The sequence below is a fragment of the Astatotilapia calliptera genome, chromosome 5 (assembly GCF_964374335.1).
Source record: "Astatotilapia calliptera chromosome 5, fAstCal68.1, whole genome shotgun sequence".
Lineage (NCBI taxonomy): Eukaryota > Metazoa > Chordata > Actinopteri > Cichliformes > Cichlidae > Astatotilapia > Astatotilapia calliptera.
In genome coordinates, this window is record NC_137426.1 from 26,291,402 (window position 1) to 26,309,657 (window position 18,256).

At 40.0% G+C, this 18,256-nt stretch overlaps 2 protein-coding genes across 3 annotated transcripts; both read left to right on the top strand.

The window, feature by feature from the left end:
* Positions 1-221: 221 nt before the first annotated feature.
* On the top strand, positions 222-14,439 carry LOC113022739 (limbin). 2 transcript variants are annotated; one of them, XM_026168476.2, is made up of 23 exons: positions 222-709; positions 1,392-1,464; positions 1,738-1,919; positions 2,025-2,081; positions 2,176-2,362; positions 2,460-2,560; positions 2,689-2,754; positions 2,899-3,033; positions 3,222-3,361; positions 3,535-3,859; positions 4,290-4,529; positions 4,708-4,883; positions 5,109-5,268; positions 5,387-5,563; positions 5,667-5,965; positions 6,254-6,428; positions 7,165-7,308; positions 7,522-7,749; positions 7,897-8,129; positions 8,208-8,295; positions 8,423-8,598; positions 13,563-13,664; positions 13,905-14,439. In XM_026168476.2, the coding sequence occupies exons 1-23, from the start codon at positions 485-487 to the stop codon at positions 14,299-14,301; spliced, it is 4,086 nt and encodes a 1,361-aa protein (XP_026024261.2). In that variant the 5' UTR covers positions 222-484; the 3' UTR covers positions 14,302-14,439. The 2 variants fall into 2 exon arrangements, with proteins under 2 accessions (XP_026024261.2, XP_026024262.2); XM_026168477.2 differs by lacking the exon at positions 2,899-3,033 and having other exon boundaries at positions 340-709.
* Positions 14,440-14,908: 469 nt separating this feature from the next.
* LOC113021725 (cytokine-like protein 1) lies at positions 14,909-16,752 on the top strand. The gene is made up of 4 exons (XM_026166439.2): positions 14,909-15,241; positions 15,326-15,370; positions 15,686-15,832; positions 15,931-16,752. The coding sequence occupies exons 1-4, from the start codon at positions 15,095-15,097 to the stop codon at positions 16,030-16,032; spliced, it is 441 nt and encodes a 146-aa protein (XP_026022224.1). The 5' UTR covers positions 14,909-15,094; the 3' UTR covers positions 16,033-16,752.
* The last annotated feature ends 1,504 nt before the right edge of the window (positions 16,753-18,256 follow it).

An 18,256-nucleotide genomic window follows, 5' to 3' on the forward strand; every position in this document is an offset into this window, starting at 1 on the left:
AAGGGAGTCAATGTCTATAAGAACACTGACACAAGTAAGAGAAAAAAAGATTTCCAGCAAACTTAGAGTTTCTTAACATATGTGGGTTTTTTCTAGCGCTATAAAAGTATTTGATTTTAGGCTGATATTTTATTTTGAAACCACAGACCGGAAACTATCCAGTGCACTTTGTTCCTCTTGACTTTCTTGGAGTTAAACAGTTCTTCCCAAGTTTTGGAGATGTTTTCCGAAGTTTTTCCGCAGTAGCGGTTATTATGAAGCTTGACTTTGTTTAGGTCTATAAATCGTTGAAACGGCGTAAGCCGTTTCTCCGTATATGTTAAAGTTCAAGGACGACGGTCTTGAGCACCGGAGACGCTGTTACATTAGGTGTTTCTCAAGAAAATCTAGAGAAATGTTTTCGTCGCCACAGCACAGTGAAGTGCAGACACAATGCAGACAGTTAGCTAGCGGCTTCCCTCGGTGGTAGCACACCAAGTCACGAATGCTTCGGGTACACTTTACCGTGGAGAGGGTCGCAATATGTATATATTTCTTAAATATCGAAGTATCGTGTTTTGCTCCAGCCTTTTTATATTCACGTTGCGGTCCCGATGTAACAAGGCGCACCGGTGTTTTGGAGGACACAACTGGAAACCAGTCTTGTTATAACGGCACTGCCCTGAGTACATCATGGCACACAACATCTTCTTTCCCTGTGAAACATAGGGTGAGTTGCTCAGTGGTAAAAAAAAAAAAAAGCCAATGGTATTTGTTTAGCTGTCAGCTAGAAATTAAATTTAGCAACCAATAGATTGATTCACATCATCTAAATAAATTAACCGTTCTTTCGTAACAAACTCTTGTTTTTGTTTGTTTGTTGTTGTTGTTTTTACAGTTGCAGTCATAAGTTTACATCCACTCATCACGAGCTTGACTTTCATGGTAATTTGGGGGCTTTTAATGATTTCTATGAACTGGTGGAATGATGGTACCGCTCCATCTTCAATGGCTCTAAAAAAACAAGAACTGTGTGCACAAGTTTGAATTTATGTTGGATTTTCTCTAATCCTTCTCCTTGGTGATCATGACTGACTACAACTGTTAGTTTCTTTTTAACACCATAAAAAGGATTTGTTTGATACCACTCATGGATTGATCAGTGCTCAGAACAATGGGAAAGTCCAAGGAACTCAGTGAAGATCTGAAAAGGAGAATTCTACCAAATCATTAAATATGTATGCAAGTATTCCACCCTTTAAAAAGAGCGGTGAAAATAAATAATTCAAAATTACCATGACAATCACTATCATGATGAGTGCATGTCAACCTCTGACCATAACTGCTGGCCATAACATAATTACATATTTAATATAATAGATGTGTACCTCTTAATGCTCTTATCCCATCAGATCCTTGCCAGTATGGATTCAATACAACATGACCCAGGCAGACAATCAGCAGACCCATTACTTAGAAAGGATGGTTTGTGCTTTTTCTTAGCCAATAACACAGAAAATAACTTTTAAAATAATGAAATAATATGCTGATTCAACTGTACATTACTCCATGATGTGAAAAATAATGTTTGGTTGTGCTTTTTTTGCCCACTTGTGTTGTTCATTTGAGTGTAAATTTCCATAATGAACGCTGTAATAGTTTTGCTTGGGGAATGTGTGATATACAGGCTCTCTTTCAGCTTTTGTAGCTGCTTTTTTCAAGCTGTTCAAGCACCATGTGTACACATTTACCTGACAGGTACAGTGGAAATTGGTGAGGCTAAAGCCTTTTTCGGGAGGGGACCTCTCGCATCTTCAGCTCCTGCTGGTCCGTGGGGACACTCTTTTTACTCTTCATTTTCCTATGTATCAAATGGCTTGCACCTCAGGAACAGCAGAAGCACCCTCACCCGATATAACCTGGGCCACTCGCTGCCTCAGGTATGTTTCTACATGATTATTACTAAACTATTCCAAAAAAATTGTGTTGGAAGAAACTAAATATATATTGTTTTGGGTTTTTTTTTCTTTTTTATAATCCTGCAGGTTCAGAGTGTAGTGCCTCCAGCTGCATTTGGAGTAAAATTTCACAAGTGTGCACAGGTACATCAACAATATTGAAAGAATTTAAAAATAAATGCACATTTAATGAACCAATTAACCTGATATAAATTTATTTTTCAATCATGTGACCAAGGTGAAGCTTGACACTGATCCCCCTCAGTTGACGTTCTTTCTGCTGGTTCGCAACGTGGGCCCTGTGGGTGGCACCAACCTATCTCAGGTGGCTATCCGGGACTCGATTTCAGGATTAGTACCTCTAAAATCTGAAGGCAGGGTTGTGGAAAGAGGCTACCAGACATTTGCCATTGAGTCGTTGTTGGGTATGTTTGGGAATGAGGATGTTTAAGAAGATTATTTTTAGCCAGACTATGTCTGCATGCTGCTTCGGCAGTTGATATGTTTATTTTGCTCACTTAGCTGGATCTCAAGTTGTTCTCAATTATACTGCTCACGTAAGGAGTCAAAAGAGCGAAGTCCTTGACCTTCCAGCTTTTCTCACCTTCTCTAATGCCTCACAGGTACTTTTTTCAATCTTCCTAATTGGCAACACTGTCAAACCAAAGCTTTCTAGATCCTAATTTGCAGGATAATAAGGTCATTTCCAGTCCTGTTAGCCTGGTTGTTTATTTCTTTCTTGGTTCCACAGAATGATGTCAGCATGTTTGGCCCATTAAGGGCTAATCTAACGCTGAGGATGAATTCCACAGACAGGGTAAGTTTGGGGCAGCACCTTAATTTGTAACAAAATCTACATGACAGCATAAGTTGTTTATTGTTGTCATTTCTTCAGTGTTATATTTAGCATGTTCATAAAAGGGACTTAATTGTAAGTGTGACATATAGGTCTCTCTTTTAGATCTATCCTAACCACGGTGTTCATTTTGCTGGATTTGTTGCTGGGTTCTTTGTCACCATGGTGCTGCTGCTGCTGGGGTTTCTGGCCATAAACGTGATAGGACTCAGAACTAGACTGAATCTTCTTCAAAAAAGGGTATCACAAGTTCATCTCTTAAACCTAAGGATAAAGTGTAATATTGACCATGAACAATTTAAATGCAGTTGCTATAACAGTGCTTAATGCTTATTGCAATATATTTCATTTGCATAGTAATGTCTGTATATGTTCTTTTGTTTTGTTCTTCATCTTCATTCTGCCGTATGGTGTTTCTTTTGCTTCAGAGAAACAGAAGTGATTCAGACCCTGAGTTTGCAGACTCCAACTTGAGTGAGACAGTCAAGGATGAGGCAACATTTGAAGACAAGATTGTGGACACCATGGTTCTGGAGGATCCACAGAACATGTACAGGGCTTTGGAAAAGTGAGTAGATCAGCCCAGCATGACTTAATTTCCATTAATGGAACAATACCAAAAAACAATTAGTACAAAAATGAATCGTTAATTGTGTTACTGTAAAGTTGTTCCTTTTTCTACATTATGTCAAAATCAATACCTGCACCTTATTCTGTTTATTGTGTGTTTTATCTCTTTAGTCTTGAAATGTCTTCACTGCTACATGCCACCAATAACCTGGAAGCCATCCGGATTCAGATTTACAAGGGCGTGATGTCCTCCTTGCTTGCCAGACTTCAATTTCAGGGCCAGGCCAGTGCTCAAGCCCAGGAGAGGCTGCTTAGTGTGCTTCACGGGCAGCTGCTAGGCATGGAGGGACGGCTCAAGGAGGAGCGAGGGGCTCGCATGGTTGCCTTGGCTGGTCAGTGTAACCTGGAGACTCGGGAAGAAATGGAAACAGAGCACTGCAGAGAGGCTGCTGAGAAGGCCCAGGCTGAGCTTCTGTGTCAACATGCAGATCAACAGGTAGTAACAATCTGTTTTTGCATTGTTAACTCTGCCAAGGATGTTAGCATTATGGGATTACACAAAAACTACTAGGTCAGTGTTTATGATATTGGACAAAGGAAGAAATCTGTTCTGAATCAAGGTGTGTATACTAGTTTTGTTTTTAACAGTTCAGTCACACTGGCAGCTGGTGGTGTAGTAGGGTGTAGGGCATCTACCGTAAAACTGCCAACTTAAACATGTAGAGCTATCTGCTGTGATGGGGGACCCCAGCCATCAAGGGCTGACTGAAATGTAATCGTTAAACCACTATGGCAGAGGCACCGCAAGTACAACAGCTGTTTTGGAATATGAAGGTTTCTATGAATAAAATAAATATAAACATGTGTTAGAAGAAAGATTTCATTTTCACAACTTTAAGATTCATTTTGAAATCTTGAAATCTCAGGAACTTCTTCAGTGTAGTGTCCTCCTGGAGAAGCTGCACAAGTTGAGCCAGAGTCAGCTTCAACGCATCTTATTGGTTCGTCATGAAGAGGCCTCAGCGAAGCTCCAGAGGCAGATCATTGAGTGGCGACGGGTGGAGCTGCACAAGATTTTCTCAGAGGAACTGGAGGAGGCCACCAGGATGGGAGAGTTGGAGAAGAGCACAGCCAAGAATCTTCAGCACAAATACTTTACTTGTCAGGTGAACAGTCAGAGCCTTTTGAGTTGGGTTATCATTTAATTGTCATGCCTGTTTAAAGAAAAATGTTGTGATATGCATACATCTACACTTGTGGTGAAACATTAACATGAAACACAAAGGACGTAAATAGTGATGACTTCATAAAGTTGTTGTTTTGTTTTTGTTTGTTTTTATCCAGGATCAGCTAGAGGAGGTGCTGGATGTAGTCCTTGCCAATCTGCGCTATGTGCTAGCTGAACGCAGCGCACAGAGGAAGTTTCTGGTGCACAGCCTCCACAGCCTTAACAGCCTGATTTCTGACACTTTCTCCAGCACCTCCAGCAACTTGGACAGCTGGTTCACTTACATCAGGGGGTTGGTGCCAATTTAAAAAAAACACAAATGTTCCTGCGTCTTAATAAAAAAATAACTGAAACATGTCTGGTAATCATGTGATATATACAAAACAAAATATGCAGTATCTAAAAGTTCAGGGACATAAATGCTCTAGTGTTTTTAAAAATCTTGTTGATATCTACAAATACAAGTACACTATGCTAGAGTTGTTTCACTGTGGTACTCTGCTCCCTTCTCCACCAGAGGGAGCAAACTGCCTGCAGTGCAGGTCGACCACCTACAGGAGAAGGCTCAGAAAGAGCTGGTGATGCTGAGACAGAGACTGGATGAGGCACTGAAGCAGGAGAGGAGAGCCATGCATTGTGGACTGATTAAGAAGAGGAGGGAGCTCATATCTGACATGGTGAGCAAAAGTGGATATACACAGGTCTCTGCATTTATTCATTGTAACTGATGTCAAAAATATGTTTTGCAAGGTATTTCCGTTTGAAAAATGAAATCCTTTTTTTTGCCTTGTCCAGATGACGGTCCACAAACAGAGACAGAAGGACCTGTCGAACATGTGCAAGGGTCTGGAGGGAGGGATAGAGGTAGGACAGCATCTGCACTGTTGGCAGAATTTACTGACAGCTCACAGCTTGGAGCTAGCAGAGCTTATCAACAACCTGGATGAGGAAGCTGCTGCAGACATCCGCAAGGTGCCACACTCAGACTTCACATCACTTTGTGTGTCAATTTTCTCCTGTGAGACATGAAGTTGCATAAATATGAAGTGAGGTTGGTCTCATACCTGTTCTTTAGGTCACCATGCGTGTGATCCAGGGTGCCATAGCAGACATCAAAGCCATCCAGCCTTCTGCAGCTCAGGCTGTATTAGCCCTCTTGCCTCCAGGAGAGCAAGACTTTCCACTGCAGATGGAACCAGGGCAAGGATCAGGACAGGGAGCGAGTGCTCTCCTGGTGGGTCAGGAAAGACTGCACCAGGAAGGCAAGGCAGCCTTGCGTATCCTCAGCTCCACCAGGGAGGCTCTGAAGGAAGACATGGAGAAAGAGCTACAGGAGCAGAAGGCACTTAGGACACGCTGCAAAGATTTCTTCAGGTCAGTGAGGCAATTTTACTGATTTCAGAAACTAAAGATTGTTTATGCGGTCCCAGTAGAAGATGGAAAATCAAAGAAAGAAACAACAAACTGGTTCCACAGGTTTAGGATGATAGCAGGTGGGAATTCTTAAAGCAGCTGCAATGGTAGCAGATGCCACACACTGTTTACTTCCAAGGAACTTTTTATCTTTTATAAATAATATATACATTGGATAATGCTACCCAGTAAGTTTAGAAGAGTCAAGCTGGTTCACCTGTCACATTTCTCTTTTCCTTTCTATCATAGGTGTTTGTGTTTGTCCCAGCTAACTCTGTCTGAAGATGACAGGCTAAAGATGAAACTGGAGTTTCAGAAATGTCTTTCTGTGATAGATCGCTGTCTGGTGATGCCACACGCTGTCGCCAGAACTAAACTTCTGTGTGCTCTGGCAGCTTGGAGGAAGGAGAGCGAGAAACAGATGGTGCATATATAATCACATGTTACTCATTTTAAATGCTCTTAAAATGTTGCTGTATAGAATTGCATATTGTACTGATTGTCATTCATTTCATAGTTTGAAAAAAAGTTCGTGCTACCCTGAATTGGAAAGTGGATGGATTGGGTGGGGGGCTTTTTCCTGCCTTATTCACTAAACTTAAAATTAAATCAACAATGCCGTCATAGATTTCTCCCCCTCTTCTTTTAAAAGGCATTAGCTAAAGCAGTATGGCTAAACAATTTAGCTTCTTTGCACTGCAGTTTTTCAACTGCTGGCAATGCTCTGAATTAAATTTCCCTGGGAAACGCTGATCAAAGCATGCATCGTTTTATGGAGGCATGTAATGTGGTGGTAAAGCAAGTACTCATCTCATTTTCATCACCAGGCCTTTATGCATTTTGGTATTGATAAGTTCTTTTGAGTCAGTTCGTGGCATTTTTCCCATGGGAAATTTTTTTCCCATGTTTATTCAGTATGCATTAATATCTTCTTGTTTTTGAATCTCTTTATAATATTCTTAAGGTAACTCAAAGTAAGAAACTGACCAGTGGAAAACCACACTGCTGTAATCCTCAATTGTGTGGCTGCTGGATGAGTGTACATTGTTATTGAGAAATTATAAAGGGGATCCACAGAGTGGCTTCATTTCTGATCACGTCATGACATTTAGCTTGGAGTTCTTTCCCAACCACCTTCCGGATACTGTGGCTTTTTGCAGATGAATCCACAATCCAAGGGGAAAACCAGTGAGGCCAGACAGAAAGCAGACACATCCGACCTGCAACTTTTCCAGAAAAAGCTTAAGGATAGGATTCAACTATATGAGAGGGAGAAGGAGATGGAGAGCAGTATAATGAGCAAGGTATAGCTGTTTCCTAAAACCTTGATAATTTATTTTTAAGTTTATTTATTATCATCCTGTATTTTTACAGCATGTTAAAGTGATCCAGGAAATTCACAGAGCAAAGAAAACCAGAAGTCTTGAAGACAGTTTGAGTTTAACATCACAATTGTGCATCAGTAGGTTTTGAGTTTATACCAGATGACTGAAAATCATCCATTCTCAATATGGCAGGTGTTGGAGGAGATGAAGCATGAGAGAGAAGATGATCTGCACTCTCAGGCAGACAGCCTGGCTGTGCAAATGGCTATCGTCCATTACCAGAAGGCTGAGAGGCGAGCCAAAGTTTTGGAGACCTGCAGAGCAATGCTGACTCTCCATAGCCTGCTTGTTCAACAGCTCAAAGAAAGGAAGCATTTGGAGAGACAAGACATGGCTCAGAGTATACAAAGCCACTGCTTGGTAGGTAGTATCTGACTTGTGTGCGGTAGCTGCTTCTCTCCTGAAGCCTATAAATTTTCATTCTGTGAAATTTTTCATTTTTATCTTTAATTATTGGGTTTCTTCTGAGACTTGGTTATTTGAAGGTCACTTTGACTTTTGCCACAGGGCCTAGAGGAAGCAGAGCAACAGCTTCAGGAGGAAAGAACAACGTTGGACAGCCTGCAAATGTCTCAGCCCACTATAAAGTCAAGTAAAACACATCAGGACGACTCTGGTGTGGGAGATGAGAACTGTGAGCAAGAAACCGTGTTTCAGTTGCAGACAGATTGCAGGATGGGGGCCATCCTTCAGGATGCACTTTATAAGCGTGAGCAGGTTACTTCACTGATGGCTGAGAGGTAAGCTATTATTCAGCATTATTTAGAGAGCAATGAGGACTTTGGGGGTATTGATATAAGCCATTCTGATGTTTTCAGGTTTCACTTAATGACTGCCAAGAGTCAAAGCATGGAAGATTTAAAAGAACAAATGGAGCTCAAGAGACTGTATGCAAACTGTGACCAGGTCTCAGGTTTTTTTTCCCATGATAAGTGTTTGGATAATATGTGTAATAAAAGCAATCAAAACTTTGTACCAGTTAGTTCAGACAAAATGTGGGCTAACGAATACTCTGCACTGCTCTTCGTTACAGGATCTGGACTTTGCATCTCAGCTGGTCAAGCGGTGTCATGTGTCTACCGAGGTTCTCCTGGAGGCCCTACGTCTCCTTCTCCCAACCCTGCCTGAAAGTGAACTCCTTTCAATCAGTGATGCCCTGTGCCCCAAGCAGCACCCTCCCTCAGGGTCTGCAGAACAGGAACACCCAGGGTAAGAACCAGGTTCTGAGTTTCTATCCTTTTATAAGAATCTGGAGGTTCATACGTCATCTGTCAACAGTGTTCAGTGCGTTTGACTTATGAGAGTGAATCTTATTATATTGTAACAGTAAATAGAGTTCTGTCAAAGAGATAATCAACTTTTTTTTCCTGAAGGAATATCTGAACAGAATAACATAACCACTACAGTTTGCTAGGGAAAAGGGAAGTAATGTAAATGAGCCGGTAGAAATGGTTGACAACAAAATTGCAATCTTTAATGAGTGAAATTAATACATATGCTAAGAACAAACGGAGCAGAAAACACAATGAAAGAACTTTTGTGTTTTCATTGATTTTGGAAATGGTGTCTTTCCAGCAACCTTATAGATTTATTCATTACTTCATACGATTTTTCATGAAGTCATACTTCACTGACTTGTTGCAGTTCTGTGCCTGGGCATGGTTAGTGATCACACTATGGGTATACTGCATCAGGGCATGCTACTCTTAACCATTATCAGGCACTGTACACAGCAATCACTGCACACAGCTGGACTTTGGAGGTCAAACGTGCTCAGGCTTTGTAGGATACCTATAATGAGTACATCCTAAGAGCCTGGGGGCTCTCTTAAGCAGGTGAGTAAATTACAGATTCAGTCTGATTCACACATGAGGCTGGGACACTGGTTCAGTCCAGCACAAGGGCCAATGGAGTAGATGACTCACAAGAAAGCAACAGAATATCAAGTGCAGCCACTAATCTTGATTGAGCAATAAAACTTATAAATTTTTTATCAGGGCAATAACATTAGACGGTGAAGTTCTTTGAGGAAATTTAAATTGGACATATTGGAGCATAATGCTATTAGTTTGACTCTTGGCTTAATCTATTATAGCTGTGCAGTATTTAATGTGTGTCATGCTCTTTTACTGAAACTCTAAAGATTGTTTGTTCCTTGTTTAGCTGAGTGATTTAATGAAGTTAAATGAAGTTAGATGAAATTACTTCTCATCATTTTTAAGTTGGGTCTCCAGCATACATAACCTGCATGCAACAACAAGTTGGTCTAGTCTTGCTAAGGAAATGATAATGTTTTGTTTTTCTTTTTTTCTTTCTGCTAGTACACAGCCAGTCTCAACAGTTCAAGTTCTGTTTTTTTAAGAAAATATATTTGAAGTCTCTTATTTGAGAAGAAACAAAACTCTGTGTTTCCCCAGCAGCCAGGTGAAACACAACCATCTCTGCGTATTGTCTTAAATGTAAATAACAGAAGCTGTTTTCCCTGAGCCAAGATAAAGAGATAAATGATTTTACTCATCATTTAATTTCCCCTCTTGTCCTGGTGCACTGGAACAGTTTTGTGTGCACCCCGCTGAGTCTGGATTGTTTTACTGATGAATGATGCCTCATGCTTTGGATCTGAGCTTCTGGCCAAAGGACAAGGGAGTGAAAAGTTTGGAACAATATGCAAGACATGTGTTTTTCTTTTCATTAGTTCTTTTGTTTCTGCTTTTTGTTTGGAGAATGGAGTTCACCAATTCTTAACAGCTGTTTTAGTTTTATTGAAAAGAGAATTCATGTATATAGTATTGTTTAATTTTAACAGTGACTATTATATTCATTTTTAGCTCCCTATTTTATTCGCTGGACTGTGCTACAGTAGCTTTGCGTGATTTACAGTTCAAAATAATTCTTGCTGGGCCTTTAGTGCTGCCCCTCTGTCTGAAAGGAGCCCTTTCAGCTCTTCTCCCTTTAAGACCATCATCCAAGAAGCCAGCGCTCTTTCCATTGGCTGCCCCTCATAAACACGGCAGATAGGCGGGACTTGTGTGCTCCAAGCCAAAACTGTGTTCTTGAGAGCCATATTAGAAATATATGCTCGCACTAACATAATTCAGAGTACCAAAAATGATCTGAAATCTGATTTTTTGACTCATATTTAAATATTATTTATACACACATATAGTCTGTGAACTCCTGTTTTGAAGAGTTGGTAGTTATGTCTGCTGTTCTGAGGACAAATGTCTCCCTTGATTTGTCAGTGTCCTTTGCTAATTTGGACACTAATATAAAGCAATCAGGTTGCTCCAAAGTGGTCAGGCTTTAAATTCCCCTCTATCCAATACCACAGTTTGCTTTAATACACTGCAAAAAAGCAAATGTTGACAAAACTCAAAATACTGAGGCAGCTTGGTTCAATGGCTGTCTTGAGTTTTCTTGGCTTTTCACTGTTCATGTTGATTTTAGACTTTCATGTTGAAACAGCAGTTTTGGCAACTTGAAAATCACCTTATTCATCATAATATACCTACAGTGTAGGAGAATTATTTGAGGACTTGTCATAGCATGCTGTATTAAATCCATAGGTAGGTGTTCAGAGGTTCTGTCCATGCCATCTGCTCGCTGCATAGCTAATGTACCACATATAGTCCCCCCATTACAAAACCCTGTTGATGACTCATTTGCATTTTGACAGATATTGTCTATGAAGTGTCACAAGTACAGAGAAACCAGAAGACTTGCACTGTTTACTGTCAAAATAAAGACTGCCTGAGGGATATACAGGGTCTTTGCCTGGTTTTAGCAGGAGATTAATGTTTGCAGAATTCATATTTGATGGAAGTCTGCCCTTTTCTTTAATTTCCAACAACGTTCTGTAGAAAACTGGTGCTAGAATCGACCAGAATTCTTTGTAGAATTCTGCAGGAAAGCCATCTGGACCTGGAGCCTTATTATTGGGCATACTTATCAGGGCTTCCTGGAGTTCACCTGGTGTCAGTGGTGAATCCAGTGCCATTGCTTGAGTGTCCAATAATTTTGGAAGAGTTATGTTGTCCAAAAACTGATCAATTTCTTTTTTAGATGGGTTTATTTGTGGTGAATACAACGTTTTATAGAAATCCCTGAAAATGTTGTTTATTTGTATCGGATCATATATTGTGTTCCCAGATGAATCTTGAACAGCACATATAGTTGTTTTTTCTTTATTTATTTTTAGCTGGTTTGCTAGAAATTGACCGGATTTATTACCATGTTCATAATTTTGTAGGCGTAGTCTTTGTACTAAGAATTTTGTTTTTTTATCAATTATCTCATTTAATTCTAGTTTTGTTTTGCGTATTTTGTTCAATGTTTCCTGATCTTGGTGGGACGCGTAGGCTTCTTCTAGTGATTTGATGTTTTTTTCTAATTCCTGAATATTTTTGTTTTCTTTTTTCTTTTTATGTGATGAGAAAGAAATTATTTTACCTCTCATCACAGCTTTCCCTGCTTCCCATAGAACAGAAGCTGATGTTTCGGGAGTGTCATTATAGTTCAAATATGAAGTCCACTCTTTTTTAAAATATTTAATAAAGTCTTCATCTTTAAGTAGTGATATATTAAATCTCCAGTTTTTTCTTGGCGTAGTATTATTCTTGTGCATTAGTGTTAAAGATACAGGACCATGATCGCTGACAACTATAGGATGAATCTCAGTGTCTGAAATGTCGTTCAGCAGTGAGCTGCTGACCAAAAAATAATCCAGACGAGAGTAAGAGTGATGGACATGTGAGAAAAAAGTATATTCCTTACTGGTGGGGTGAAGAGAGCGCCATGCATCGCAAAGACCAAAGTCGCTCATATACTGTTTGATTATATTTGTGGACTGCCAATTACGCTGAGTTCCCGCTGTATTGAGCCTATCCATGTCTTCATTTAGTCCAAGGTTGAGGTCACCTCCAAGAACAAGTGTTGCCATCTAAGTGTTCAGAGAGTGCACTGAAAAAACCGTGAAAGAATGAGGGATCATCAACATTTGGACCATATACACTTGCAATACATAGCTTTTTATCACGTATAGATAGTTTAATGATTAAGAATCTGCCCTCTGGATCTATAACTGTATCGAGTACTGTGAAATTAATATTTTTATGTATTAAAATTGCTGCTCCCCTTTGTCTAGAATTATAACAAGCTGAGAACACATTAGGAAACTCAGGTGTTTTAAGTTCATTCGAACCTCTAAGAGGTCTGTGGGTCTCTTGTAATAGGACAACATCTGCCTGTAGTTTTTTGAGTTGGTTAAATATTTTTAACCTCTTTTCTCTGGAGCCAGCTCCATTTATATTCCATGTAATGAACCTCAGTGTACCCATAGATGTTTGTGTATAACTAGGGATGTATGCTGTGTGCGTTGCTTAGACAGGTGGAGAGAATACGTCACTTGTTCATAAATAAAGAGAAGGAGAGAGAGAAAAAATGTGTGGCGAGATGCTCCCTGAGTCTGACTTTGTGTATGCATAGTTACTAATATGAGTAGGCTTGGCTTAAGTGTGTGTGTATCTTATATGACTGTGTGCGCTGTCTGACTGATGTAAATGTGCTGCCGTTGAGCGCATGGTGCGTATGTGTCGAAATAAAGGATGTTTGTGGATGAGTGTCGAAGCAGGTGATCGAGGCAGTGAAAGGAATAAAGAAAGAAACCAAGGACAGGGGTGAGCAGCATAAAACCAAGAGGGGGAAAAGAGAGGAGGAAAAAAAAAAAACGAGAAGAAAAAAAAAACAGAAACAAAACGTAAACATTCCAATTCAGTTTGGTAAAGTAAATCCGTTGGGCATCTTTCTTTGCCTTTAGACAACAATTCTGATGGCAAAAGAGCCAAACGGGACAGGCCAAAAAAAATAAAAATAAAGACTGCCTACCTAAGACCGACTCTGTGTTTTGAAGGCAATCTTAAAAATATAGTAATTCTCCTAAAGGTTTTTTCAGTTAGACTTATCCGGATTTATTAATTAAACTTCCCAGCTTAACATGTTGTACCCTACTACGAAGGAGATAAAATATTTAATCATTTTTCTCTAAATGTGAGATTACAAAACTGATGAATTGTTGCAGTGTGTGAATAGTTAGGAATTGTTTTATTAAACCAGTTGTCTGCAGACTTTGTAAAGCAGCTGACAGTTTTGTATTCTGTTGGTGACTTTTTGTTTAGGTGTGCTGAGGAGCTGAACAGAGTTCTTCCTGTGAAACTGAGAGAAGATGTGGTGCATAAAAATATGCTGAATATTCCAAGTTGTGCTTTGGATAAAGAGGGGTGAGTTAAACACATTTCTTTGTTCTTCTACCAACCACCATATAAAGACTTCATGTTACACCACAGCCAAGGCTAATTTGTAGTTTAGTGGTCACCAGATATTACTGTCAGATCCTTAAATTGAAGTGAAATGTGCCTGTCGGATTGCATGGTTTGGCTGCGGTGACCACACGCATGAGGTAAGCGCGTTAACACTCTAGTCCTGCTAACAAAAGCTCCTTTGTCCTCCAAATCTCACAGACTCCAGGAAAAGAGGCAAAGTCTGATGGAAAAACTGCTCCCCAGGTCCGGTCTTGTGCTTCAAGGGGATACTGCACCGCTGCTGACTAAGGAGAAGGGAAAGAAGAACAGCTGTAGCAAAGCACAGCAGCCACTTTATAAATCTGGGCTGCCTGTTAAAGAGCAGCAGAGCGACAGTGGAAGAGAAGAAGTTGTGGACACGGTAAAGGAAGCAGAGGAACACACGCCTTCAGCCTCTGCTTGCTGTGCGCCGGGGAGCCCAGCAACCGGGGAAAAGCTGTTTGTTTTCCGGGATCCACCTGAATCATGTAACAGTGTAGATGTCCCAAATAGAAAAAGGAAGAGGAATTTCCTCAATCTGAAGAAAGGTTCAGTGGCCCCAACAAACCTACCTTGAAATTTGTCTTGCCTTTTGTATTATTTTTTTTAATGAGGATGGTATTTTATATATGATCATGCTCCAAAAAATCTGGTACTTCAAAGTGTTTATATGATCTGACTTTGTTTTATTTTTTAATAAAATCAGCTGGCTTAAGTTGTTTCCAGTCATTTCTCCCTGTCTTCTCAATAATTCAGATTGCTAATAAGCTGGTCAGAAATGACTGGTTGAGTAATAAATTGTTATGTTGTCCTAAACATCTTCCCAAAAGGCAAAACTTCACTAATCAATAATAGGAGAAAGAAACATGCCAAAGTGAAACCTTGTAGCTGTGTGTTAATGAGAAAGCTGCTACTTTCAAACATCTGTGTTAAAAGCCCTACATTGGACAAACGGATACAAAGTTTCCAAACACGCTCACACCTGTGATTTCTACTAATGAACTTCGTGACTGCAGGTCAGATGATTTAACGTACAAAGTGGCTGACTTTAGTCTTTGATTAATAGCTCTCCTTAATATCTTGCTTTTATGTAATGACGGGCAGTAGGACAGAAAACACCGCAAAATCCGTCCGCCCATTGTCAGCAGGGAGAAATCAGTCACCGCTGCTATTTAGACATGGCTGATTTGCTCTCCACAACGCAGAAGATCCCAAATGTCTTTTTGGGGTTTTTTTGTGTGAGCTGTGCTGCTCCTCCACGTCATCCTACGTGTTTTTTTTCTTCCACTCCATCCTTAAAACAGCAGCCGGCCCTCCTCTGTACTACTTGACAGCCTCTACCAGTCCAGTCCTGCAGAGCGTTATCCGACATGAAGCTGGGACTCGCAGCTCTCCTGTGCCTCTCCAGCCTCGTGTGGCTGTCGGAGTGCACACCTCCGACCTGCTACTCCAGAGCTCTCGACCTGAGCAAAGAAATCATGATGCTGCTGGATAAAATACACACTTCTCATCGCACGGTAAGAGAGTCTACGTTTGTGGCGCTTTTGGCATCTTGATGCCACCAGTTATTTAACTCAACGCTCATGTTTGCTGGGTTGCAGAAAACATGTGCTGAGATTCTGCCTGCCATCTTCCTGGACGTGCATGTAAGTTGTTAATTTTTTAAATGTTCAATTTTCTCTTACTGTATAATTTCCCAGTAAATGAAGCGCTAAATGTATCAATTTAATACAAAATCAACTGACTAATTTAGCTGTTAAACTGGCAGACGACAAATATTTCCTGTGGCAAATTTGTACAGTTTGGATATGTGCATTGAGAATGCCCGAGGCACAAAATCTTAAGCTTTGATTTGACCTGATGTGCAAATGTTTGCAGTTTGACAGCTGCGCTGTGCAAAAGAGAAAAAAAAAAGTATTTCTCTTGGAGATTGAATGTAAATACTTGTTTCATGACTCCAGAACTCCTGCATCACTACCAAGCTCCGTGACTTTCTTTACGTGGTGTTGAACCATCCCAACCAGTACTGCAGAGAGAAACCCAGAATGGTTCTGCTGAAGCGCAAAATCCAGAACCTTTACAGCATCATCACCAGAATCTGTTATCGGGTAAGCACTCCGCAGTGTGTGTGGGTTTCTTTTTGAGCTTTTATGTTTTCAAGTAGAGCAGCTACACCACATGTTTCTTGTTTCTTGTTTCTTGGCAGGACTTGGTGTTTTTCACAGACGACTGCCAGGCTATTGATACTGGAAACACCAGTCCTTACTATGCAGAGGACAGGCTTCAGCTGCTCCAAGAGGACAGATGATCAACAAAAACACAGATATCCGGGCATACGCTGCTGTTACATTCATATAAATACCACAGTAACAACACGTAGAATGGTAGAACATGCACCATAAACACCACATACTAAAGTGTATCAGATGCAGCATAAACACATCATAAGGCTTTGGTAGTGCACGCAGTGCTGCTTCACACTGTACCCAGTTGGGTACACACTCATGTTATTGGACATGCATGGCTACATTCCAGCAAGGAGTGCAGAACTTTCCACAGGAAATTTGCTGAATGCCAACCATGCCGATGAAAACCTTGAAATAACAAACCAAGGGAGCCAGCCTTAACCGCTGCTTACTTACCAGGGCTGATCAAAGCTCCGCGTGTCATTAAGAGAAATATATCGTTGTTGTCGCAACCTGTAGCCTGACAAACATGTATTTGAGGGAGCACTGTAACCCATTTTGTAAACATCTGAAGACCTGAACATGGTGGGGAAAGTGTTATGCAAGAAATAGATATCTAAGCCATGCTTGTACAGTATGTTCCTTCTGATAGGGTTTGAAAGAGTTGTGTCAGTTCTGCTGCTTGTACTCATGCTGAATGAATATCATGGATCAACGGCATTAAGCAGACTGAATGTAAAATAACAGATGTATCACTGTCAGAGAGAGAAACTCACTGCCTTTTATGAGTACTTACCCATGATTACCCACATATGCAATAAACCCTCTCTTTATGTGTCAGAGTTCATGCCCTTGTTGATTTGTTCTTCAGAGTTATTAAAAAAATGTCTACCAGTTGTTTTTGGAAAGAAGGGATTATAAAAACAAAAAGAAAAGAACTGGAGGGTGAGTCAGCAGAGGAGCCCTCCCTGAAAACATTATTCATACTCTTAACTTATTTTTCATTCAGCTCTTATTGATTAATTTAACTTAATTAGAAAGCTTTTTGTTTTTTATTTAAAGCTGTTCTGTATTGAGTTACCACTGTGTCATTTGTCTCTTCAGTAAGCGGTGAATGTGTTTTGAAATGTGACCCATTAACTGTGACTGAAAGAAATCCACAGACAAAATGACTTTTTATTTCATTTTGGCGTTTTGGCCACACAAGGTTACTTGGACAAATAATTATGCTGAAATCTTGGATTTTCAAGACTGTTCTTCCCAGATGTGAGTTGTGGCCTTTGCTGCCCTCTGTTGCTGAAACCACACAACCAACCTACGGAAAATCTCCTACTTTTGTTAATTTATACAGACAGAAAAGAATTCTGGGATTTGTTGACCTTTCAAAACTAAAATGTACAAGAAAAAGTTGTCCTCTTTTCACATACATTTTTCAAAGTGTGAAACTGTTTTCTCATCACAGGCTGAAATTTTGCTTTTTATGTATACAGCACTTTTCTCAGCGCCCTATATTACTGCTTGGATGTCATTCAAACAATTATGAATAGATCTGCTTTATGAGTCATTTTGGATGAGGTCATGGTGTTTTGAATGCCGGCCTCTGTGGCGATGCAAGTCCTTGGTTTCCGTTCATATCAGTGTAAAAATAAAATGGAGTGCTTGAAATTACCTGTAAGGTACAGCATTACCTATTAGACATTCTCATTTAAATTTTTTGACAAAAGACAAGAGGCTTAATTATTTTTACATGACAAAGTTGCTCTTTTCTTTCACTGTCAAGTCACAGAAAGAATGGCCAAAACAGGAACATGCTTCATGAAAGAAACCAGTTGAAAATTCTAGTGAATTATTTAGCTCTTGAATTTTTCATTTGACATCAATACATCAATACTATTCAAAAGTAGTCTGAAATTCTGATCTAGGTTTGCTTTTTTGTTTATTTTTTAGAGTAATTGATGTATCTGATGTTGCAAGTGTAAAGTATTATGTTTTAAATTTGTCCCAAGTTTACCGATGCCTGATGCCACCCCAGCTTGTTGTTAGATTTGCATTTTTAAACATTACAGACTGAGATTACCTAATGTGTTCAGTGTATTGTTGAGCTCTAAAACAGCTGGTCATAAGTACATCTAGACTGTGTTGTCTCTCTCTTTTTTTTCACTTTTTATTCAGCAATTTAAATCAAGAAAAACAGAACAGGTGGGATACTGCATTGCACTGCATTCTTACAAAAAGGTAGCTTGCTCCTCAGCTTACATAAAGGCGACCCATTTCTTCAACTTCTTTAGAAAGGTGTCTCCTTTAGAGTTTGGCAAGAAAGTCAACCTCTCCATTATAAAGATTCCC